The sequence below is a fragment of the Phodopus roborovskii genome, unplaced genomic scaffold, assembly GCF_943737965.1.
Source record: "Phodopus roborovskii unplaced genomic scaffold, PHOROB, whole genome shotgun sequence".
In the NCBI taxonomy this organism is placed as follows: domain Eukaryota; kingdom Metazoa; phylum Chordata; class Mammalia; order Rodentia; family Cricetidae; genus Phodopus; species Phodopus roborovskii.
This window is the reverse complement of record NW_026125981.1, coordinates 158519-185083: the sequence shown is the minus strand read 5'-3', so window position 1 is coordinate 185083 and position 26565 is coordinate 158519. Positions and strand designations below refer to the sequence as shown.

Here is a 26565-nt window from a genome sequence, read left to right as displayed (position 1 = left end):
TTTTGAATCATTAACTTTATTTGTCACTCTATATAGATATTGGTCCATTTCCACATGAACAGTAGCAATCATCCACTTCTACTTAATATTCTATAGAATGAAGCTGTACCATACACAAACCAGAGTAACTTCACAGGGGGAAAAGTTAGGGAAATAAAAATATTTTATATTCATGCTTCAAGATATCCCCCACAGATTTGTTTTTGTATATCTAATTACAAGCATCTATACTTCACAAAGCTATTCTCTTCTGAAATCAACACAGTATTTTTAATATTTTTAATATCTCTACTAAACCACATAGATCACCAAGCTTGCAGAAGAGATTAAAAACAGTTAGCCTGCCAATCACACACTTCCAAAACTAAGCGATTGTATAAGCATATCCAGTTTTTGGGCTACTCTTAGTTAAAACCTTGCCTCTTGTCTCAGAGATATTTACATCAGATTAAGACATTTACAAATGGTTCATAGTGAATAACAGCTGCACTAGAATTTATCTATCCTGTGCAAGGAACTCGAGCATTTGAAAGCTTCTCTAAGAACCCCAGTGCATTCTCCAATGTGAATAACACAACTATTCTAAGTGGTTTACATTTCTTTCAGTGCATATTTCCAAATGTATTAAATGGAATGAAATTTCATTATTAAATGGTTATGTCAACAACATTTAAGCATACTATAGAATCTATATCACAATTCAATTTGTGTCAACACTACAAATCACTCTAAAGAAACCACAGGCACACACAAAATAGAGAACAAAATATGTTTTCTTTAAAATAAATTTAAGGTATACTGTCTACTTTAAACTACACTAAAAGATATACTTTAACAGAAATTCCCAAACCTGCTGTCTAAGTGTAGCATAAGGAAAACTCAATCCATTCGAATCTTCTGGTTTGTCATCCTGTAAATGATGCTATCATATCCAGGATCCATATTCCAAATGTTGTAAGAGGTGATAATCACAGCCAAGGCCAAGCCGATCATAATCCACAGTACCAAGTTGAAAACCACCGAATATTCCAAATTGTACTTATATGCAAGGTTATAGGGACTTTGGGAGGTCTACAATGAAGAAAGGAAAAAAAGAGGAAAGAATTTTAAGAATACAAAAAAAATTATTCCGATTTAATGGCTATGATTTGCTGTCTAACAGATACTTAGGGATTCCTATGCGGAGTAAAAGCTACCTTTCTACCCTTGAAGGGGGCAGGAACCGGTCCCTTCCTGGAGAAGACATTGCTGCTAAAAGCAGAAGGTCCAACTTCAAGCAAAGATTCAGTGGTAACCAATGCAACTGAAGGTTTGCAGATCCTGTGGTCCACTAACCCTAACAAAACATCTCTATTTGTGCCAAGAGACATGTACAAGAATATCTTCAACAGAATGGACAGCTGTGGCATGTTCACACAATAGGACACAGAGCAGTAAAATGACTCCATTCTAGCACTATTTTAAAAGACAACATGGAGCAAAGAACATCAAAACATTCATGCAGCGTGGTTCCATGTGTACAGAATTCAAACCTGGGTCAAATGAAGCACTGTTTAAGACTAGACAGTGTGGGAATGGTGGAGCATACCTTTAATCCTAGCACTCATGAGACAGAAGCAGGAGGATCTCTACCAGTTCGAGGCCAGCCTGGTCTACAATGGTGAGTTCCAGGATAGAGAGACCTTGTTACAAATACATACATACATACATACAAACATACATACATACATACATACACACACAGTCAAACTATAAAGCAAGGGAATCACATAAATACTGAGGATAGCAGGTTAAGGGGGTGGCTCAGCGGTAGAAGCTTGCCTACAATGCCTGAAGGTCTGGTTCCATCTCCAGCACCACTTAAAAATAGGGAAGGAGGCAAACTCAGGAGAAAAATTCCCCTCTGTACAGGAGAGGGCAGATAAGGGGACCTGCCAAGAACAAGCATTCTTGCAAATGATATAGTATTAATATTTTATCCTTTAATTATATTAAAGGTTACCTACTTAAGGATGTAGGTTATGTAACATGTCTAGATGGTGGGGGGGAAGAATGTAGGTATGGTCTACTTAAAGTGGAAAAGACATGCTGTTTCTACTGTATTTTCCATGTTAAAATGGTATACATGCCAGGCCTTAGGGGATGAGGGTCAATTCCTTGTTTATGATATCTGAAAAGCTAGATTTATTCTGGGAACAAAAGACATCATTCGGGACATTCATTCTGGCTAGAAAAAAATCTCAAAATCAGGACAATGGCAGGAGATGAAGCTGGAACTAGGGAAGCGCATCTGGAACTCAAACCCATAAGCGATGAGACACCACTGACCAATTATAGGCAGGAAATAAGTGACAAGATCAGATCTACCTTATAAATAAAGGTGTGGTGCACGCCTTTAGTCCCAGTACTTAGGAGGCAGAGGCAGGCGGTTCTCTGTGAGTTCCAAGCCAGCCACGGCTATACAGAGAGACCCTGACTGAAAGCAAAACCAAAGACAACGATGGCAATGAGAGGATGACGTGGAAAGGGCCAGGTGGAAAGCAGAGATAAGGTGGGAGACATGTCTGGCAGTGTTCCAACAGCTCCCGCAGCTGTGTGGACGTGGCACACAAGCCTAAGTTGCTGTTGCTCCTTTTATTTTTATTTTCCTGTGCTAGGGGACAAACCCAGAGCCCCTGTACACTTGGCAAGTGATCCATACAACCCTAGCTGGCCTGGACTTTACAGTCTGGGATTATAATTGTGTGCTCTCAACTCCTGCCATTGCCTGAAGTGAAAAAAAAAAAAAAAAAAAAACAGATTTCAACTGGAAGAGAGGAGACAATGGGCTCACAGACAGGTGCATTTTCCTGTGGGAGGCTCAGTTGACAAAGGGCTTCACATCATCAAGCACCTCTTTCCTGGATTTACGAAATCGGTTCCTTTTTGCATCCATTTTGAGTGCTTATGTATGGCACAGAATTGCTCAATCCTCACAACAACCTAATCTGAAATCATCACACACTGGGAAGAAACCTTACACAGGGGCCTCTTGTCCTCTGTGAAGTAGGACAGCAGTGTTAGGGCACTGTAAATGCAGGAGAGTGATGGGTGAGGATGGCAGATGCCCAACCAGACTGAAATGATATCCCAGGGAATGTTTCATACCCCAAATACACGCAATCTTGTTAATTAGTTCTAAGTGTTACCTTATGGTTACACCCATGGTATTTGATGCTCTTGGGGTCTAATTTTGATGTTTGTTGCTTTAGCTATATTGAACTCCACGGTCAATTAGTCCTGCCTGTGTTTTAATACATTTTTGAGTCTGTATTTGGGGGAGTAGTGGGGATTCCCTTTGCACTTCATGCACTGAGGGCATGGCCTGGCAGAGCAGAGCTTTTACATTTACTTCAGCTGGGAGCAGCTTTTCTGTTAACTTCGTGCTTGGAGGCTTTCTAGGCCATATAAATATAATTCTCAAATCCATACAAAGAGAGTCCTGGGTTACCAATGCCCTGGGAAACAGCTCTATCCCAACACATGCATGCACCATAGAGTATCTTTCTGTTTCTCTTTGCTGGCTGGTAAACTATCACTGTTCCCTTTTACTGGGGTGCAGACAGACTTTCTTGCTCCCCAGCTTCATAAAGAAGTATTGGTTCAATCTCACAGAGAGCCAATTGGGAAGCCCCAACTATTAACTACAGGTTCCTCCTCTTTGTGGGAATCCCTTATTTATCTCAGAGCCGAGCTACACATTGGAAACTACTGTTTTTGTGTGTGTGCGCATTGCTGTTTTTGCCTGCATGTCTATCTGAATGAAGCTGACAAATCACTTGGAGCTGGATTACAGACAGCTGTGAGCTGCCATGTGGGTGTTGGGAATTGAACCTGGGTCCTGTGGAAAAGCAGTCAGTGCTCTTGACTGCTGAGCTATCTCTCCAGCCCGAAACAATTTAGTTTTTAATCTAGTGTTTCTAGAGTTTTTTTTTTTTTTTTTTTTTTTTTTTTGTGGAAACTGGAGGAGGAGGAAGGAAGGAGTCCAGGACTACAAAGTGGCTTGGACTTTTTGTTTTTTTTGAAACACAGTCTTGCTGTTGAACTCACACCAATCCTCCGGACTCAGCTTTCTGCCATCACACCTGATTCTGAAATACTGTCTTAAACAGATACCCTTCCATCTGAGTTCAATCTGGAAGGCAACAATCTCCAGCTGGCAGCTCTAGACAATCAGATCTGGCTACAGCCTTTATACTCCAACTCCCACACCGATCCTTACGATTGAGCATGGAGGGCCTTGTAAATGGATCTACAGGGGAAGGCATACACTCAGCTGGGTATCTGCTGGCAGCAAGTGGTGGGGCTAACCATAAGTAATCTTCACTTTTCTTAGACAAAGTCTCATGTAGCCCAGCCCAGCTTAGCTTCCAACCTACTCTGTGGCCAAGGGTGGCTTTTCAGTCCTTGATCCTCCTGCTTCTGCCTCCCAAGTGCTGGGATTATATAGGTGTGGACCGCCAGTCCAGTAACATTCTTTTTTTTTTTTAAAGATTTTTTTTAAGGATTTGTTTATTATGTATACCATGTTCTGCAAGACAGAGGAGGGCACCAGACCCCATTACAGATGGTTGTGAACCACCATGTATTTGCTGGGAATTGAACTCAGGACCCCTGGAAGATGGATCAATCAGTGCTCTAAACCTCTGAGCCATCTCTCCAACCCCTCCAGTAACATTCTTAACTGGTGCTGCTACGGAGCACCTGCACCATTCTCCCAGCACTGTCAAGTGTGCTGACACTGTATGTGTGAGAGCCAGGCACATTTTACCATGGCCACTGAGTTTCTCTCTGACCCTCTATGCTAGTGGCTCTCGACTTTCCTAATGCCGAAACCTTTAAATACAGTTCCTCATGCTGTGGGGCACCCCCACCAAAAATTATTTTCCTTGCTACTTCTTAACTGTCATTTTGCTACTGTTATGAATTCTAATGTAAGTATCTGTGTTTTCTGATGGTCTCAAAGGGGTTGTGACTCAGGTTGAGAACCGAAGCTCTATCTTATATACTTTTAGTCAAAGCATGATCCATATTGAAATACTGATGAGCTAAATCAAAATTCTAAAGAGGTGTAGAGGGTCCCAGAAGAAGAGGGACTGGGTCACAAAAATAATCTCTCTAGAAAAGCAGAATTTATAGGCTGAGAGAGGCATATTATTTATTCCCTTGCAATAACTTCTCATGGCTCTTTAACCTTAATAATCTTACCAGCACTGACAGCTTCACTTGCACTCCCAGCTCAAGAATTTGTATTTAGATTCCCTAATGGCAAGCCCAGGGAACCTAGTAGCACTGGCAAAAATACAAACCTATGTGAACAGGAAACCTGGGTTATCACCGAAATTCTTTCTGATGTGCTAAATACTCATTAATGTCACCTATAGGTAATATAGAGTTTCATTCTTTGTTTTTCTGCTTTTTTTTCTCTTGTAGGCAGGTTACCGAGACAGGACCTCATCGACCAGGCTGACCGCAAACTCATTATGTAATCAAGGATGACCTTGAACTCCTGAGCCTCCTGTCTTTACCTCCTAAGTGCTATGATTATAGGCCTACACCACCTCATTCAGCTTCAGGATTTCTAATATTTTAATTACACTTCATTTATTTTGTTGGTGTATATTAGCAAGTGTGGGGATGTGGAGGTCAGAGGACAACTAAGAGTTCCTTTGTCTCCTTCTATCATGAGCAATCTTGCCAGTAGCCCAGGGTTTTACTTTTTTTTTTCCAAAAGATTTATTTACTACATATATAGTATTCTGCCTGCACACCAGAAGAGGGCACCAGATCTCATGATAGATGGTTGTAGCCACCACGTGGTTGCTGGGAATTGAACTCAGGACCTCTGGATGAGCAGCTGGTACTCTTAACCTCTGAGCCACTTCTCCAGCCCTGGGTTTTACTCTTTTTGTTTTGTGTTATTTTTCTCTGTGTAGCCTTGGCTGTCCTGGAACTAGCTCTGTAGACCAGGCTGGCCTCGAACTCACAGGGATTCACCTGCCTCTGCCTCCTGAGTGCTGGGGTTAAAGACGTGAGCCACCAGTGCCGGCAGAGTTTTTATTCTTTAAAGTAGGTCAATCTCACAGTTTTAAAACAGGGTCTAAAAACATACTCACCTCTTGTTTTGCCTCAAGGATGGTTCTTGACTTCCTCACAAGGGATGTGTCAAATGACTTGACGGTCACTAACTCTACCACTGCGTTCCCACCATAGAGGCTGTACATGTCATCTGCAAACTGAAATTTAGCAATTAGCGTTATGATGAATGGCAAAATACATACATTTTGTTTACATTTGTAATTTGGGTTAACAAAAATTTTATAAAACTCTTCCTTGGTATCCACAGGGCACTGGTTCTAGAATTTCTACAGATTATAAACTCTATACTCTTTATGAAATGGCATATTATTTGCATAGAGCCTATGGGTAGCATCCTGTATATCCTAAATCATCTCTAGAAGATATATGCCATTTAACATTATTGAAATGCTGTGTGGATAGTTGTTATACTATACTGACTAGGGACTAGCATCAAGAATTATGGATATAAAACTCATATACAAGGTATTGTTTCAAAATACATATACATCGTGGAATGGATAAATTAGCTAGTTAACATATACACTATCTCACATACTGATTGTAAGGAGTAAGGTTTTTCCTCCCACCGCTGGTCTTGTCCCACCGCCGCGCCAGCCCCAATTAACACACTGAGACCCTGTATTTGATATTAATGCTGTTGGCCAGATACTAGTTTCTTATCGGCTAGCTCTGTCTTAAGTATTAACCCATTTTTGTTAATCTAAATATTTCCACGTGGTTTCTTCTTACCGGGGAATGGGCTGGCGTTGTGCTCTCCCTGGTCTCTCCATCTTGACCCCTCCTTACTACTTCCTTTCTCCTCCTTGTCTCCTAGTCCCTCCTCTCTTGCTTTCCTATTGGCCAACAGTGCTTTATTCATAAACCAATAAGAGAAACATATTTACAGAATGACATCTCCCATCAACTGATCATTTTTATGTCTGGTCAAATATGTTACAATTATTTGTAGTTTTACAAATAATTACATAGCATGTAATATTAATATACATTAATACAAATATGTATAAGCTTTAATGCACAGTGTCTAAAATAGGAAAGCTTTGCTGGTTTGCTTATGTTAAAGTATTCAGTAAAGAGTTAAGCCTTAATATATATTCAAATATTTAAATCAAACTGGAGACTGAACTCGATGGCATATAAATTTGGGGATGAAAGCAGAATGGAGAAATGAAGAAATCTGTCCAAGTGGTATTTTGTTACTTGTGGACCTTACAGAGGTTTATGAATGAGGCCTCGATAAAGAGCTATAATTTTCATTTATTAATAAACTCCTACTTATTACAAATCAACTGTGTGAAGGCTACTGTGCTAATGTGCAACTTCATTAGCTCATAGTGCTGAATGAGAATTTCAGATGGGGATGAGGAAAACATTCTAGAGATGGACACTGGTGATGGTTTTGCACAATGTATAAATACACTTTTTGTTTGTTTTTTGAGACAGGGTTTCTCTGTATTGCTTTGAAGCCTGTCCTGGAACTAGCTCTATAGACCAGGCTGGCCTCAAACTCACAGAGATCTGCCTGCCTGTCCCAAGGGGACTAAAGGTGTGTGCCACCAACGCCCGGCAATGTACAAATATACTTAACACCACTGAGGTAGATTTAAAAGTGGTTAAAATGGTATGCTTTATGATATATATATATATATATATACATATATATATATATATATAGTCAGAATCCACAAATGCATAATGCTGCCACTGCTAGCATTGGAAAGAGATTCCCAACACACACAGACACGCACACACACACACTATTGTTTTGTTGTTACTGAGGACTGGTTGACTTTGATCTTGTGAGACAGGGTCTTACCATGTAGCTCAGGGAGGCCTCAGATTCCCCACCTTCCCCTCCAAGTGCTAGGATTACAGACTGCCACCACACTTTCTCCCTTCTCCCAATACATACCTCTGGCCCTATACCATTCTTTTGTTATGATGGTGGTGGTGTTGGGAATTGAACTTCAGTTTTCATGCATGCTAGGCAAGCACTCTAACCCTGAGCTATACTTCCAACCCTACCTCCTACATTATTCTTAGACATAATAATTAGAAAACCTTCAAAACAAGTCAAGTAAAACTTGACAGGGGGTGTGGCTCAGCGGTAGACCGCTTGCTTGATTAGCATGTGTGAGTCCCAGAGTTCCACCCTTGCATAGAGGGAAAAGAAAAGATTTCAATCAACAGCATTCCACAAAAGATTTTTCCATAAAGAGACTAAAACGGTAACACACCAAACTCTCTTATACTGGTACCATTGGAATTTACCTTTTGGAGAGCATCCACAAGGATCCTAGAAGCATCCCTGAATTGGTCAGAGTCTTCCCCATAGCGCTTCCCAAGTTCATCCAAACCCGCCAGCTCCAGTGAATACAAGTCAGGAGAATGATCCTTGGCTAGATGCTTATGACGAGACAACTTAGAACGGATAACAGAAATGAGATGCTAAATACAACCAATAAATCCAATATAAATCTCATTGCTTTAATTGTAAAAACTCAGATGTGATCCCAGCACTTGGGAGGCAAAGGCAGGAAAATCTATGAGTTCAAGGACAGCCTGGTCTACAGAATGAGTTCTAGGACACCTAGGGCTACACAGAGAAACCCTGTCTTGAAAAAAACCCAAAGCCAAAACAAAAACAAAACAAAACAAAGAAAAACTTGGATATGAGACAAGGCATGAAGCAATAATAACTGGTTGGACCAATATAATGCCAGGAGTTCACGAACCATCAGAGTCTTCCCCCTGCATGGCCTCCCAGAAGCTAGCAGACAACAGAGAAAACCTATTGCAGTCCTGATGGTGATTTTAAAAAGCATTCACCAAATGATAACTTGCAGATAGATTTTTTTTTTTCCTTTTCAACCTGGTTAATGCTATCAATCATCCAAACTATTGTTCCTATTTTTGACACACAGCTACAGATATAGGAATTAAGTCTCAATGTCTGACAAGGAATGGGTGGCCAAACTGCAACTCCAGCAGGGTAGTTTTATTCTTTGGACTATGCTCTTTGAGGATTTATAGCCTCTCCTAAAGGCACAACTATGCAAAAGAAATGGCTACTAACATGAGACAGAATCCAGAATTGCCATCACCACCACCACCACCACCACCATTTTCTCAGTTTTCATGGGATCATAAATCGGGGGCATGCTTAAACTTTTCAACTGGCCTCATTGTCATTGAAAAATTTTCTAGGAATCAAAACAGACAGAACTTGAAAGCTTGAGCAGCCTACTTACCAAACTCGAAATATCATGTAGCACTTGCAGTTCAGAAAGAAAGAGCAGGTCAGCCTTCAGAAACCAGAAAGTGGGCATTACTTGAAATACACAATAGAGATCTGTACTGCCATTTAGCAAGTAAAGTACAACATAATACGAATAATACTAATCAAGTAAATTTATATTACTTTCCTCCCTTTGGCAGATTTACTGTAATTGAAACTTGAGGCAGCTCAGTGGTAAGTGGTACTTAATGTGTGCAAGGCCCTGGGCTCAAGGCCCAGCATCAGGAAAACATACACATAAAACATTTCCTAACAAACAGGTGATGGCCACTACCTAGTACAGTGACCACCACTTGACAGCCAGCTCAACTTCTGATAGAACCCTACTGTGGTTTGCCCTCAGGGGACCAAGGGACCCTATACTAGAGTTTACTAACTTGCCTTGCATACTTTCCAAAGCAGAGAATTAAGAACAGTGGCTGCTAGCCACCCACAATAGTTACAAAAGACAAGAGCCACAAGTAGGGATGGCTGTCAGGCGTGGTGGTACATGCCCTTTTAACCTCAGGACCCAAGAGTTGGCAGGAAGATGTCTGTGAGTTTGAGGTCAGCCTCATCTACACAGTAAGTTCCTGACCAGGTAGGAATGTCTCTCTCTACTGCAACACCCTGGGGAAAAAATGTGATTCCATATTAGCAACAGCTATGAATAACGTCATCGGGTCACCAGGCCTACACAGCTTAACCAGCCACTAAGAAGACTGACTGGTTTGTGGCTTTTCTGGATCAACCGGGAATCTAAAAGTATTTACTAAAGTGCAATTCAGGCAGGGCGTTGGTCACGCATGCCTTTGATCCCAGCACTCAGGAGGCAGAGGCAGGAGGATCTCTGTGAGTTTGAGGCCAGCTTGGTCTACAGAGTGAGTGACAGGACAGCCAGGGCTACACAGAGAAACCCTGTCTCGAAAAAAACCAACCCCCCCCCACCAAAAAAAAAAAGTGCAACTCAGCAAAGGTGTTCATTCTTGAAGAATGTACCCAGCAGTAAATGTGACCAGGGTTTCATTTTCTATAACTTTCAGTCTTGCTGAAGTTGTAAGTAGTGTTATGGAATAGGAATTTAATAATGACATTCACTTATCCACTCAACAACTGAACCACTTACTTCATTATTCCTACTCAGAGAATTGAGGGGAAGAGAGTTGAGAACGGAGTTTTCTTGAAACAGACGATTACGAAGCTGCCGTAAAGTGACTGAAAGATCTTCAAAAACGGAGTTTGCTTTCCCCACCATATACACTCTCTACAAGAAGAATCCAGAACTCCAGGTTAACTGCCTGCTGTGGATTCACTCCAACCTACAGGCTTTGCATAGCTTTTTTTTTTTTCATATAATTACATTAAAATTTGTCATTAAATAACACTTCTTTATAAGGATCTTAAATAAAAACTTTGTTACTTACTTCCTCACTGGGAGCCAACTGCAAAACTACAGGAGTCTCTTCAGAAAATAAGGAGTGAATGGAATTTGCAACACTGTCAAGACTAAAAGGAACCGCCTGAAAGGCAAGAGTAAAACTGCAATTATTGTTTGAAACAAAGTGGAAAGAAAAATCATACAGATAGTATAAGCAAGAAGTCCGAGGAGAGCTCGCAGGAGGAACCAGCATTTTACATTGCTATCGGTATATAGTGACTATGTATACTAGTAGGTTTCATCATGATGCCCATGCTTCCATATACATCTTCTATCATCTTACCATCTTTCATTTTCTCTTTCTTCCTTGCCCAGGGTCTCTACTGGTTTTTTTTTTTTTTTGTTTGTTTGTTTTTTTTTTAGCTGTCTTTTAGAAGTCTGCTTTCTACGTGAGAGAAAACATGTAATAGTTTCCTTTCCCAGTCTGGCTTGTTCTGCTCATCTTTTTCTGCAACTGGCATGATTTTTCATCCTTCTTTATGGCACCACTAAACCACCAGCAATTTTTTTGTGATGTTTTTTTCATGCAATATATTTTGATCTTGTTTTTCCCTCTCCCCAAACTGTATTCACCTTGCTACCCATCCAACTTTATGGTATTTCTCTCTTAAACCTTTACCTACTAAGCCACCTCCCCAGCCCTATCAAAAGACTTTTAAAAATTATTACTTGTATGTATGCATATGCTATGACATATATAGAGAAGCCTGAGAATTTTGTGGAGTCAGTTCTCTCCATCCACCTTTACATGGGTTCTGAGGTTCAAACTCGGGTTGCCAGGCTTGCAAGGCAAAGTGCCATTGTTCACTAAACCTTTTTTGCTGGCCCCAAGAGCTACTTTTTAATTTGAAATTAACATTTTTATTTTATTTTATTATTGAATGTGTATAGGTATTTTGTCTGTGTACCATTTGTGTGCCTGATGCTGGAGTAAACCAGAGGAAGGGCATTGAATATGGAATTACAGATGATTGTGAGCAGGCTGCCATGTAGGTACTGGGAATCAAACCCAGGCCCTTTGCAAAAGCAGCTAGTGCTCTTAATTGCTGAGTCATTTCTCTAGCCCCTTGAATATATTAAAGTGCAATATACATATAATACAGTATATAAAATCCGGGGTAAGGAGATTGACAAACATTTACAAATGGGTGAACTCTCCTAACCCAACTAGATTAAGACACAGAATACTAGCAGTGACCCAAAGTACCCACCTTTACCCTTAGGGGTAACCAAAATGGGGATGTCTATGCTACGCTACATTTGTTCTGTTCTATACTATGTTTTAAAAAGTACATTCAAAAAATTTTCTCTCAAAACGTATTTTACATCTGATATTCCAAGCCAGGCAGTGGTGGCACACACCTTTAGCCCCAGAACTTGTGATAGTGCAGGATTAAAATAAGAAGAGGCTAGAAAGAAAGTACTAGCTCTCCCAGAGGACTCAGGTTTGATTACCAGAATCCACATGCAGCTGACATTCTCCTCTGACCTCCGCAGGCACCAGGCATGCGCATGATGCACACATGCAGACAATACACTCAAAGAGTTTTTAAAAGCAGTAGTATCCTTTAAAATATGCAGTAGCTCAAACTGGCATCAAACTTTTTATATAGCTTCCTTATATGGTCTCAAACTTGTGAACCTCCTGCCTCTGCTTCTCAAGTGTTTGAATTACACTGTACCCAGTGTATTTTTGTTTTAATGGAGAGATCTTGGAGACTCTTCTTCCAGTAGTTTCGTTTACTACTTAAAGATTACTGTCTATAAGCAGCAAATGAATGCCAAAGCAGTATAGGCAGAAATGAAGGTACTAAGTAAAGAAACCTTACGGATGAAATACCAGTATCCAAACGAAGCATCAATTTCAGGATTCTAGGACTAGAACAGACATATTGCTTTTATCTTATTCAGGATGCATATTAACTCTTCCCAAACTTCTAAAATGAGGTCACAGGAAACTAGAGAGGAGAAAGAGCAATCAAGCTTGCAAAAGCATGTTGTCACCAGCCTCTGCAAGTCCCTGCCTTTTGTGAACACTCCTGTTCACCTCCTCAGGCTTGGGTGGAAACACAATGATGCAAACTTGCCTACCTCATTTCACCTAGTGCAGTGGTCCTCAACCTTCCTAATGCTGTGACCCTTTAGTACAGTTCCTCATGTTGCGATGACCCCCAACCATGAAATTTCACTGCTACTTCACAACTGTAATTTTGCTACTGTTATACATCATAATGTAAATATCTGTGTTTCCCAATAGTCTTAGGTGATCCCTGTGAAAAGGTCATTCAACCTCCAAAAGGGGTGGAGACCCAGAGGTTGAAAAACACTGATTTAGTGGAGTAGCACTTAGGTGAGGAAAGTTAAAGACTGAAGGATATGCCCAGAGCAATCAACCTGGAGAAGAAGCTAATGAATGAGTTAAATATCAGATGGGGAAAGAAAAAGAATTATATAGACTGCTAAGTTCAAAGGGTGAAAATCCTGGGTGGCCGGAACATGGTGTGACTGTTTTCCCACACTGTTTTAGACAACTATACATGTCTGTCCAAAAGTTTCTCCATCAGTATCACTTGAAACTGCAAGAGCTAGCTGACAAAAGGAAGCCTTGCCAAGTAGAATTCAAAGGTAGTTCTGCCTTTAGATTTTTGTGAGGGCTTTGTTCTCTGAGCCTTCTATCTCTTTCCCCCTTTTCTTCCAAGAAACTCAAGATCAATCAATAAAGTGAGCTCTTGTCATAGCTCCCTCTCGTGTAAAGTGAGGCTGGTCTGCTTCAAAATGTTTAGTGTGGATAGGGCTCAGTTGGTAGGGTGTTAATTATACACTATTATACATGAAGACCTGGGTTCAATCCTTAGCTCCACACCCACTGCTGGATCGTGCCTTGGCAACACAGAGTTCAAGGCCAACCTGGGCTACATGAGATCTTGTCTCAAAAAACAAATTTGGTATTTTATCTATGCTGTAAGTTTAAAATGGTGTTCTGGATTTTCATTTATGAATACATGAAATACATGGTGATCTTCACAGAAATTACATAATTTCAGAAATAGTCCTTGAGAAAAGAATCTGCTATTTGATCTTTATTGTTCTCTCTTTCACTTTACTTGCATTTACTCTCAACACTTTTTTGCTTTCTTTAGCTCATTAATGTCCAAACTTAGAAATCTAAATGCAAGTTCACGCGTTCCCGGCTATAAGCTCCGCTTTGGACCACTTCAACTGCACCCTGCAGTTTTAAAACATACTGAACATTTATCATTATTCAGTTCTAAGTAATTTAGAAATTTCTGGTGATTTCCTTCCTCTTCAACTCATCAAATATTTAAGAGTGTATTGCAATTACGTTTTCCTGGTTTAAAAATGGCTGCTTGAGTGTGGTTTAAAGAGAAATAGTACTTTGAAACTTTTCATGAAAAAAAATGTTTGCCTGGCTCCTCCTTTCTCATTTCTCAGAGGCATTCATTTTCACATCCCTTCAATGGTCTCCTTTTGTTTTTATCACCATCTCTCCAAATAAAACATTTTCATTACTTCATCTTGATTTTCCAGCTTGGGCATCATCCATTTACCATCCACTACCAAAACATGAAGTTAGCTTGTCCCATATCACCAACCACGGCCCACTCCCTGCCCCATCCATGTTGTTTCAATCACTCCACCCACCTCCAACAGTTACACCAGTTCTTGACGGAGTCTGCATTAAACCAATGACCGTTCCCAGTGCCATCTGGGAAGAGAGAACCTTGGTCGAAAAGAAATGCTGCTATCAGATTGGCCTATAGGCATGCCTGTAGGGCATTTTCTTGATTAATGATTCATGTGAGAGGGCCGAGCTTACTATGGGCAGTACCACCCCTGGATAGGCTGGCCTGGATTGTATAAACAAAACAAGCTGAGCAAGCCATGGAAGCAGTGTTGCCCAGGCTCTCTCTGCTTTAGCTCTTGCCAAGGCTCATGATGGATTGATTGTAAGCTATAAGATGAAATAAGTCCGCTCCTCCCCAAATTGTTTTTGGTCATGGTATTTATCACTGTAATAGAAAGCAAACCAAACGATATTTTTGTTTATTATAGTCACCCTCATTCTTGGCATTACATCACTCAAGCATGTTCCAGTAATGGTACGTCTAGGGATATATCTAAAGGTCTATTATTATGTTTTTAAATTTTATGTGTATGAGGGGGAGAGGCCCGAATGTATGTGCGTCTAACATGTGTGTACAGGTAGGTGCCTGACAAAGCCAGACGAGGGTATAGGATCATGTAGAACTGGAGTTGTAAGCTGTTGTGAATGCTGGGAGAAATGAAGCCAGTCCTCTGCAGGAGCAGCAAATGCTCTTAAGCCCCGAGCCATCTCTCTAGCCCACTTGGTGCATATCTAAAGGAAGGAGAAATCAATATGCTAAAGAAATCTACTATACACCTGTGTTCACTGCAGCATTAAACACATAGTGAAGATATGAGATCAAACAGAGTCTTTACAAAACAGCTAAAGGAAATGTCCTAGGACTGGGGCTTCACGTCAGCGGCAGAGTATTTGTCTAGTGTAGAAGCCATCCTAGCTTCTAACCCAGTACCGAAACAGGAGAGAGAGAGAAGCAGCAACACATATACACAATAGAAATACCATTAACTCTCAAAGGGCCACAGGAAGTCAGGGTGGATGACACACAGCAAGACTTGTCTTTTGTGACATGGGTAAGTCAGAACATTATGTTAAGTGAACTAATCCCGGTGCCGAACAAACAACATAATCTCACTGATGTGTGGGATCTAAGGAAGTTGATTTCACACAAGTCAGAAGCAGGATGGTGTGTTATCAGGACTGAGGGGGAAGTGAACAGGGAAAGGAAATGCTGACCCAAATACACGGGGTTTTGGTGTTTTTGAGACAGGGTCTCATTATGCCACCCACACTTGCCTCAAACTCACTATGTAGCCCAGGTTGGGCTCAAATTTGCAGCGCTCCTCCTGCCTCAGCTGTCCAAGGCTATGATTATATAGACACTGGTTTTTATGGCATGCTCAGGTTTGCCTTGTGGTTGAGTTCATGGCCGTGTGTGTGTGTGTGTGTGTGTATGTGTGTGTGTGTGTGTGTGTGTGTGTGTGTGTGTGTGTGTAGAGCTGGGAATTGGACCTAAGCTTCATGCATGCTAGGTAAGCACTCTACGACTGAGCCATGAATCCATTTCCAGCCCACATCATTTTGTTTCTGTAAGCATGCCACATGTACTTGGAAACAGGATCACAGCAAAGTCTGAAAAAATTTTCCCAAAGTGAGCATCATACAGATCATCTTACAATATAATGCAATTAGAAATTAAAACAGTAATTATTGAAAAAGGACTCACACATTTGGCAATGAAAAATATGGCTAACAAATGAGTTAAAGAATCACAATCTACATTATAAATTAAATTACAAGTTAATTAATTTAAATATAAATTGAATTAAAATATAAACAAAAATACCACCTTCAAAAATGTCCTATAATTGCTTCATGGTAAACCTTTTTTCTCTTTAATTTCCACAGTTTTTATGTATGTCTTTTATTGTCATTTTTGCAGTGCTGGGGATGGGACCTAGGCTACACCATTACACATCTTCAACGTTAATACATACGCAAATTTCTCTTTCTCTCTCTCTCCTCTCTCTCTCTCTCTCTCTCTTGTGTGTTTTGTGTTTTTTCAAGGCAAGGTTTTTCTGTATTGCTTTGGAGCTTGTCCTGGAACTAGCTCTGTAGACCAGGCTGGCCTCAACTCATGGATCTGCCTGTGTTTGCCTCTTGAGTGTTGAGATTAAAGGCATGCATCACCATGCCCAGCTCACCTTCAATTTTCAACCACAGGAGCCCTGGTTGTAGAGGTTCCCCTCCCTAACAAAGGTAGTTTTGAGTTTGGAAGGAACCTCTCTAACCCTGTAATTCTGACTTTTTTCAAGTGACCCTTTGGGGCCTCGCTATCAAGAATGGCAAGCTAGCCCTTCTGAGGCAGCTGGAGTTTTATCAGTCTTCCCAAGAGCAAATGGAAGGAAGCATTTATTTTATGGCCTCTAGCCTTGTGCAGAGAGTAAAATTTCAGTGGCAACTCCTGCTCATGGCACTTCCTCTTTGGCACCCTGCTGGAAATGGTATGTCACTGGAGTGGCCTTGGACAGCTAAGACTTGGGCCTTTCTGCACCTGCTCACTCTGCTTTAACTCTTGGTTTGAAAATGTAAGCCCTCAGCTTCCTGCTGCAGCCACATGTCTCTGCCCTGACATCATGAACTCATCCCTCTGGAACCATAGCCCCCAACCTTCCCTTCTATGAGTACACGTGGTTGTGGAAGTCTATCATAACAATAGAAAAGTAACAAGAGGTGTATGTCTTAACTTAGAACTCTTCTACAAAGTGCATGGCCAACTTCCAGTAAGCGGAGAACCACCATGGAATTTTTTGTTTGTAAAAAGATACTTTCAAAAGAATTTAAAAGGAAATTATGTTCTAGAAAAGTTTTTGAGAAAAAAAAGAGTTGTGTTTAGAATATGCTTCATTTTTTTTTAAAAATGAGAAGACAAGCAAGATAGTAGAGCCAGTTCAAAGGATACAGAGACTGAAATTACACACACACACACACACACACACACTCAATGGAGATACTGCGCGATAAGACTGCATAGGTAATATTGAGTTAATAGGCAAGAGAAAAATAAGACTAATCCTGGGAGCTGTCTAAACTACTAGGCAGAGATCATTTGCATTCATGTTGACAGAGAAAGTTTCTAATATCCCAGTTTATATAAGAAATACTCACGTTCTCCAAAGGGTAGGAGATGACACTGCCCGTGGGGAGAGCCAGTCTGTCCACTCCCTTCACCATCACCATAATGGTAGCCCGTGGCCGGTGGAATAGGTTACCCACGGCAAGCCCTGGCCACGAGAGGTCCTAAATTTTGAAAAGCACAAAACAGTGCTTAATTCTCAAGTCTGGAAAGTGTCTTCCCAGTAACATCTAACAACAGAGTGAAGGGGTTCTGGGATGACATTGGCTGGGACATTCAAAGGGGAAATAAACATCGTATTGAAGCCACAGCTACAATCTCCTAAGCAGCTGCATGAATGTCTGCCTTCTTCACTTCCTTAAATTATACTTATCAGAAAGTTCACTCACAACTTGTGTGTGAAAAGCAAGTGAGTGAACAAAACCCACGTGCTTTGCATTTTCCAGACTGTGACTATTGTTCCCTTCTCCTGCATCACTTTTTCCTTTCTGCACAGCATCATTTTTACCTTGCACTGCCAGCAAGAACTGTCAAAATGAAGTTACACATCAAATTCCTTTAACAGTGACTTGTGCTGCTTTACTAGTAATTATTTATGAAGCTTAATCTAACAGCCATTTGTGGTCAAATTTAAGCTTGTAGAGAACTAGGTACAAATTTCACCCTTCAGTGTAAACAACCAATCCTGTGCACCCTGGTTGTCCAAAGGAACTGGAGCGCATGGGCTGTACCGGCAGCCCAAAGCCAAGCAGTGGCCAAGCAAAGCTGTGGGTTTTGAGAGTTCTTGGAGTCTAGAAGTGACTGATGACATCAGCAGCCAACTTGGAGTGGCAAGAGAGTATAACAACAAGACATAGCAAGTAGCCTCTCCTCCTCTGTGCTTGAGGCCTCTCAGAGTGAATGGATCCAGGCCCCTCCACTACAGTTCCATCAGTAGTCAGGGGCTGCCACAGGCCAGAGTGTCATTCTAGGAAAATAGCCACTGGCTGCATTATTCTACCCTCAGATAAGATATGTAGGTACTTTAGCATTTGTAGCAAATCTATTTCCTGCACTAAAAAATGACACAGCCCATTAATAGCAGCATATGTCTAATATGTAAAGTACTACATGTCAATATAAACTAAAAATAAACTTGACATACTAAGTAGATGCATCCTTACACATAAAGGTTCTTACAATGATGAATGCATAGTTATATTGATAACGATGTATGGAGATTTGGTTTCAGAAGCATTTACCTACGATTACCCCACATACCAATGAGCCTTTAAAGTTTTGTAATCTGTGGCAAATGTACCTGTGTGCTTGTTGCTCCCTTTGACTACAGGAAGAAATCAACTAAAATGTTTTAGAAGCAGTTACAATCATTTTTAAGCACACATACTTCTTTCACAGAAAAGCCCATGGACAGTGCAGCCACGTCTGGGATTCGATCTCCTGGTATAGGCCAATTTCCATTTCGGAAAACAACAGACCCTGGTGATCTTAATATGCTAAATTCATTCCCTAAAACACCTGAGGAGAAAACACATAGGTGAGTGAAGTATCAACATTATAAATCTTTCATAGCCACCTCGAAGTTTATTAAACATAACACATTTCCCCCATTCTTCACTGGCTGAGCATGCTAAATTATGTTTGGACAAAATACTGAATCATAAACATGGAGAAATCTGGGGCAGGATGCTAGGGAGGCAACGCCAAGTCTTCATGGCACAGGCACACGTGCTTCGGCAGACATGAAACAGCTAGTCCCAGACTGGAGCTATACCCCAAATACAATTTCCCCCAAAGTATCACTCTGAGAATCTAAGTACATCTGTTCTGTTAGAATAGGGTGTCTGTGCAAGAGGATTTTCTCTCTTAAAAGTTTAAATTAGCAAATATTAGCTCTTTCTGTATAACAATAACTTTCATTTTTATAGATACACGGTGAATTTTGATCATATTTACCCATTATTCTCTCACCTCCCCCATTCCCACTGACCCTCTTCCTGATTCTTTTTAACTCTTTTCCTTCCATTTTCATGTCTTTTGGGGTGAAGTGAAGCACCAATGAATTTAATAATGTCTGCAGGCTGGAGCATGAGCAAAGGACTATTTACAGGTGTATGGGTACCTTACCAGTGGCTACACCAAGAAAATCCCCTGCCCCTGCAACCATTAACTGCTTACAGCGCCTCAGGGATGGGCGGAGCCTCATGAGACTCCCTCCCCCAGCTCCTGCCAACTGCCACTAAATCCTCAGGGAACAGTGAGACCTCATGACCCTCCACAGTACATGGCAGGAAGTTGATGGGCCCAATCTTGTGCATCTAATTACAGCTGCTGTGAGTTCAAGACTGCCATGATCATGTTATGTGTGGAAGACAGTGTTCCACAACAGCCCTTCTGCTGGCTCTTATGTTATTAATATATATTTGTTTATTATACATGTATGAGTATTGGCCTGAATGCATGTTTGTGTTTGGTGCCTTCAGGTCAATAAAAGGTATCAGATCCCCTAGAACTGGGGTTTCAGATGGCTGTGAGCCATCATGTAGGTATTGGGAACTGAACCCAGGTCCTCTGAAAGAGCAGTCAGTGCTCTTAACTGCTGAGTTTCTCTCCAGCCCTGGGCTCTCACATGCTTTCTGCCCTCCCTTCCATAATGTTCCTTGAGCCTTGGAGGAGTGAGAAAGGGCTTTACTAATGATGTAGGTAACCTCCTTCATCAGATGGCCCTTAACAAGGGAACGTAACAGTTTAACAAGAATTAGTTTTCAGCGACAGTTCTCTGGAATTGAAAATTTTTTTAAAAAGCCAAAGTCCTGGTATTAAAAAGGAAGGGAACCTGAAATCTTTGAGTTATTCTGCCTAGACTTTTCTATAATATGCAAATGTATGACATTCCTATTTCACTACAAGACAGACCAGTACATCTTTCCAGGTTAGCATATTTTAGGATACAGTGTTTCCTTACGCTTCATAGGCAACTTAGTAAAATGAGGATTGTCAAGGATGTGTATGTGCGCGCATGTGTTACCTACCAGTTGGGACATAAAACGGTTCAGTCTCAGAAAGTGCACTATCACTAAATCCAGGGATCAGGGATAGTGTTTTCAGTTGTCACGTGAGGTAGGTAAACAAAAGTACGCTACTAACTACTGAGAGTGTACGGCATCTATAGCTAAAAGTCAAGGACCAGAAGAAAAGGGGCTGCTTTAACGGCCTCCCCTAAGGATGGAGTATTTGCTTCTTCACCAATGTTTGAGTGCTGTTCTGTCTTCCTGGTGCTGGGGATGGAATCCAAAGCTTGAAGTTTGTGCTAAGGCAAGCAGCCCACTTCTGAGCCACACCCCCAGAGCAAGTAGCTAAGGGAAACTTTTGGGTTCCTGAGCGGGGGAGTGAGTTCCAAGTCCAAAAGCAATCTTGGCCAGGCCTGCCTACCATGGAAAAAGAGACTCTGGTAAAGCATCAGTGTTACTCCCTTGACTTCAAGAAAGACATGCTTGTGGCGCATACCTTTAGTCCCAGCACTTGGGAGGCAGAGGCAGGTGGATCTCTGTGAGTTTGAGACCAGCCTGGTCTACAGAGTGAGTTTCAGGTCATGCTCCAAAGCAATACAGAGAAACCCTGTCTCAAAAAACAAAAAGAAAGAAAGACATGCTTGAGCCTATGCTGTGTGAGTGAACTAGGAAGCAACAACAGTCAATGTTTTGGTTTTGCAGTGTTGACAGTACATAAAAGGCCCCAGGCTGGAACACATGCAGTAGGGCCAGTTAGGACTTTCAGTTCAGCCCAGGGCCAGAGCAAGGTTTTCTAAACTTTCAGCTGAAGGCAAGTGAAAAAAAACTTAGCAGAATGGAATGGTGTCTGTAACCAACAGACATCTTGGTCTGTTACCCAGTAGCAATATTGCACAGAGCCCTCAGGGCAAATTCAAAATGTAACACCTCAGGCACCTTGACAGCAGCCTTAGTCTGGAATGGCTGGGAAATAGGCAAGAAGCAGAGACTTCCCAAGCATGCACACCTTTGAGGAATCTATCTGGTCTTGGAGGTAGCCTTGTTCTTAGATGTGGCCCCATGCCTTCAACCCTCATGGGCTGCTATGATATAACGGCTCCACCTTTGTGGTTAGAGTCATAGCAGCTGCACAATACTCCTTTACTAGCCCACTGCTCAGAAAGCCTTAGTCAGGATCACAAGAAAGGTGATCTTGTCCAAACTTCTGAACACTGCAGGCATCACATCCTTTACTAGCCCACTGCTCAGAAAGCCTTAGTCGGGATCACAAGAAAGGTGATCTTGTCCAAACTTCCGAACACTGCAGGCATCACATCCTTTACTAGCCCACTGCTCAGAAAGCCTTAGTCGGGATCACAAGAAAGGTGATCTTGTCCAAACTTCTGAACACTGCAGGCATCACATCTCAGGGATGCCTGGCAGACAGCTGTCCTTCTCCAGTGCCACCAGTGATGGGTGAATGCCACCTCAATGAGGTCAGCTCCATTGTCCTAGCATTCTTGTTCTTTGAAAAACCTTCCCTTGTCCTGAACTGAACTGGGCTTCTTAACCTCCAGCTTCCTAGGCTTCGATCCTTGTAGCGAGTCTCCAGATAACCCCAGCTTCAGAGAGAAAGCCTAGAGGCTACCTGCTTGTTCTCCTCATCAAAAGCCAAATCTCTTCACCTCTAGTCATGAGAAAAGAATACCTAGTCTAACACAATCTTCTGTTCAGCTTTCCTCCAGACTTTCATTCATCCACCTAAGAAATTGTTCACTTACCATTTATTAATTCAGCTTTTTGATAGATATGTATCAACAGATAAGTGACTACACAGAGGAAGGCATAACAACGTGTTCCTGTATTACCTAAGCTACTGGAAGGCGGGGATGTCAGTGTGTCTTGTTCATACGTTCCCAGGGCTGAGGAGAGCTCGGTAAATGCTATTGAGTTGACGAGTGAGTGAAGCCACAACTGGAACTACCAATTTACCCCGCTCAAGAGCATAAAAATGAGTCCTAGGTGCTGCCATTCTGAACCTAGAACCACCAAACCCCTACCAGTGTCTTGGCAAAACAAAACCATCTCTAAATCAAATGTTTCCCTTCAGGGGAGGAACACAGGAACTGTACCGTTTACTCCTCTGTTGTTCTACCTCATCTGCTTTGGCCCCCAGTCTCTGCCCACAGCACTGAAACAGCGTGCCAAACCCTAAGACACAATTATCAGCCCTGCCCTCCTTGAAATCCTGTCATAACCTTGATAAAAACAATGCCCCTGGTCTTCCAATTCCTTTGACTGCTGCTGTGTTCTGTTCCTTCTTTACAGTTGTGGTGCCAGGCTTTGGAGATCAGCTCTGTCAACATCAAAGTGGAAAGTAGCCCACACATCTACCTGTCTATATAATACATACGGTACGTGTGTACGATAATTGGTTACCAATCTGTGCTGTATTCCAAACACGCATAGAAAGCAACTTATAACGTTCTTCCCAATGTAATCAGGATACAAACCCAAACTTAAAACATGACCATTCCTATTTAAGATAAAAGGATTAAAAAAAAGACATACATGGAAATTCTAGTACATTCTCCCAGTATTCAACTGAATCTTGCAGCACAGTCCACTTGAAAGATCAGAGGACCCATTTCTGCGCCACGCTCCCTGACTGCAGCCCATATACCCCTGAGGCTGCAAATACTTCCAGCTCCCAGATTTGTGTTCCCACTCTAGATCTCCCCCAGTCTTAGGCCTACACACTCAACATTCTATTGACATTTCCTTCTAGGTCTCACTGTCCCTTTCAACTCTTACACAGTTGCTTTGAACCTGGATTCACGAGTTTCCAGACTTCTGCTGTCTCTTCCACCCAGCTGCTTGAATCTCTTTAAATCCTTCTGCAGCACCACAGCAATCAGCCGCTGCTTTTGGCTGCTCTTTTCCGTAACTATTTCCTGAATCCCCCCCCTCCACCACATCTGTCCCTCACCAGGTTTGCAACAGATGGCTGCCTCTTACCCTGTCATACCACCCTCAGATCCAGCTTTCTCTTCATATTTTCAAAATACAAATCTGTTTATTCACCCACTGCTTAAATGTCTGTGCTCACCTCCTAGGGCCTAGCTGGAAAATGCAAACTGTCCCCTGGACATCTCACTCACCTGATTTCTGAGATCTCAACAAACTGTCTGCTCTCCAGCTCTCATCACTCTGTGCTCCCATGGACAAGCTCTTCTGCCTCAATTACTTTCCCTACCTCAACCTTTCACATATTTTTCTTGGGCGGCACCTCCCTTGAGAAAGTTTCTTAAGCCTCTCCAGTTTGGGTTTGAGAATTAGTGCCCCCCTTAGAGAACCCCACTGTCTTGGGCAGTGAGCTTCTATAAATGGTGGCTGGAAACAACCGATTTTAAAAAGGGGTGGAGACTTACATCTGTCCTTGAGGACATCAGTTACCCAAACCAGTTCCCTCCTTTACATCCCATCTCTACAAACCCCATGTGTTAGCTCTTGGTCCTTGTTCTCCAGGCAAAATATCTGAACTTTTTCAAATGTACCTCAGAACATGATACTCATAGTCCAAGTTCCCTAGTTCTCTCTAGTTCCCTTAAACTGCTTTGAAGTGAACAGTGAAATCAGAGCTCTTAAAGATGTTTTCCACTAAATCACACTTAGTCATTGTGGAAAATAATACTGTATACTCACCTGACAAGACCCAGCAATGCAGAAGCCTAGATGGTTATATGAACTAGATAGACCATTTTAGCAAGGACAGCATGCCCAAACCATGTAGAGAAGCAATTATTTTATCTCAGACAAAAACTAAACCAAAACCCTAAACCTTACTGACTCAAAAATGCCATAGAGCTTAACATAGTGGCACTCAGAAGGCAGAGACAGGCAGATCTCTGAGTTCAAGGCAAACCTGGATTTCAAAAAATGTCAGGCATGATATTAAAACATGAAATTTAAACAGATGCCCAGCTAAACCACAATGTCAATGGGAAGATTTTGCTTTTTAACTTTTTAACTTTGAAAACTGAATTAAAACAAAAGAATTCTTCCAACGTGTGTGTGTGTGTGTGTGTGTGTGTGTGTGTGTGTGTATGTGTGTGTGTGTGAACCTCCAATGCCTTTCCTTAGAAACTGTCCGCCTTGTTTTTCAGACAGGATCTCTCATTGAGACATGAAGTTCATACAGTAGGCTTACAGTGGCCAGCAAGGAACTTCTACTAACACCCCTCCATCTCCACTCCCTGAGATTATAAATTCACATCACTATACCCAGCTTTTTTATATGAGTGCTGGGGGGTTCAAACTCATGCCCTCATGCTTTGGTGGCAAACACTCAGCAAGGGCTTCGAAAATTCCCCAAATACCTTGATAAATAAATCAGAATGGCCTGTCAAGAGCCGACAACAGTAATGAAAAAGACCCCAAGACTTTGGAGGCCTGGAAATAATTACAACTATTAACACAGAATACTGGGCACCTCCAGGGGCGGAGAGCTTTGGTTTTCAAAAACATCACTAGTCTTTTCCCATTCAACTGCTATTCCAAAGGTAGGACCTCCTAGAATCTCACATAGCACAGGCATGAAGTATCCTTGCCACAAAACACCCATTCCTTCTAGTTGTTTTCCATTTGACTTTTTTTTTTTTTTTTTTTTTCCTGTTTTTGGTTTTTCGAGACAGGGTTTCTCTGTGTGGTTGTCCTGGAACTCACTCTGTAGACCTGGCTGGCCTCGAACTCAGCGCTCAATCTGCCTACCTCTGTCTCCAGACTTCTGGGACTAAAGTTATGAGCCATTTACCCCTGGTTCCTCTTGACTTCTTGTTTCCTACTATCTGCAACCCCAGTCTCAGCCCCACTACTCCCAAGTTGTCACACAGCATTCGCTGTGCCATAACACACACAGTGAAAATATACTCAGTACTTGGAACTCAACTGATCTGCCTTCAAATCCAGCTTTGTTACTACACACTACCCGTGTCATACCAGCTTAAAACTGCAAAATGAGGAAACTCTCTTCTCAGGATTACTGTAAAAAGAAACACATTACCACATGATTCGCAAGCCACAGGCCAAATGTTAGCTCATTTCCATTCTTCTTGTTCCATGTTAGAGAACCTAGGTTCCACTAAGAAAGCTACAATTTGACATGTGACCCTAAACGCATGACTCACACCCTAGTCTCCGAATCCTTCAAATTAGGAACTGAGATCAATATTGAGAGCTTGCCTGTGTTCACCTGAAGAAACAATCATAAAAAACGAGTATTCAACTTTGCATCCTGAAATGTACATATACGATATACGATGGAGGCAAATATGAGGGGTGCAAGGTTCCATCCATTGTTAATAACATCATTAGAAACGGGGGGGGGGGAGGGGGAAGGGGGTGAGACGAGACAGCAGCCGGTGGCGGCTAAGTCGTTGGCCGACCTTCCCTTCTTGGTAGTGGGCTGCGATTCAACAGTGTATTGAGAAACGCAACCAGTCCTCTGAAGGGCCTTGAACCGGGAAGAAGTGACCTGGCAGATGGGAGGACAGGGTCCCATCCAGCGACGCTCCTTCCCTCAAAAGGCTCATGCTGGCTCCGGAGCCTCCCAGATGGCCCTGCCGGGCTGCGGAGACCACGAGGCCACGCCGCCCGGGCCAGATCACAGACCGGAGCCCCGAAGAGGGCCGCCTAGCCCAGGCCGCCCCCACTGCGGCCCCCGCCCGCAGCCGCGCCCGCCCAGGGTCCCCACGTTCCACGGCCTCCCGCAGTATGCTCTGGCTGCTCACCCGTCACCAGCAAGGACAGGAGAGCGACGAACACAACCATGGTACCACGGCAGCTAAGCCGAGATGGGCTATGCGAAAAGGGACGCTGGGACTCGAGGGAGCACCGCAGCCCGACCGGGTGACGCGCTCCCGAAGGTTCCGATTCCTAGGCCCCTCCCCTTTAGCCGCT

General features: G+C 42.2%; 1 protein-coding gene across 1 annotated transcript; it reads right to left on the bottom strand.

Moving 5' to 3' along the window:
- Window positions 1-26565, bottom strand: Atp6ap2 (ATPase H+ transporting accessory protein 2). The gene is made up of 9 exons (XM_051179242.1): window positions 26397-26565; window positions 19005-19135; window positions 17650-17781; window positions 10843-10938; window positions 10545-10682; window positions 9393-9446; window positions 8413-8562; window positions 6156-6275; window positions 1-1071 (listed from the first exon to the last, which is right to left on the bottom strand). The coding sequence occupies exons 1-9, from the start codon at window positions 26434-26436 to the stop codon at window positions 880-882; spliced, it is 1053 nt and encodes a 350-aa protein (XP_051035199.1). The 5' UTR covers window positions 26437-26565; the 3' UTR covers window positions 1-879.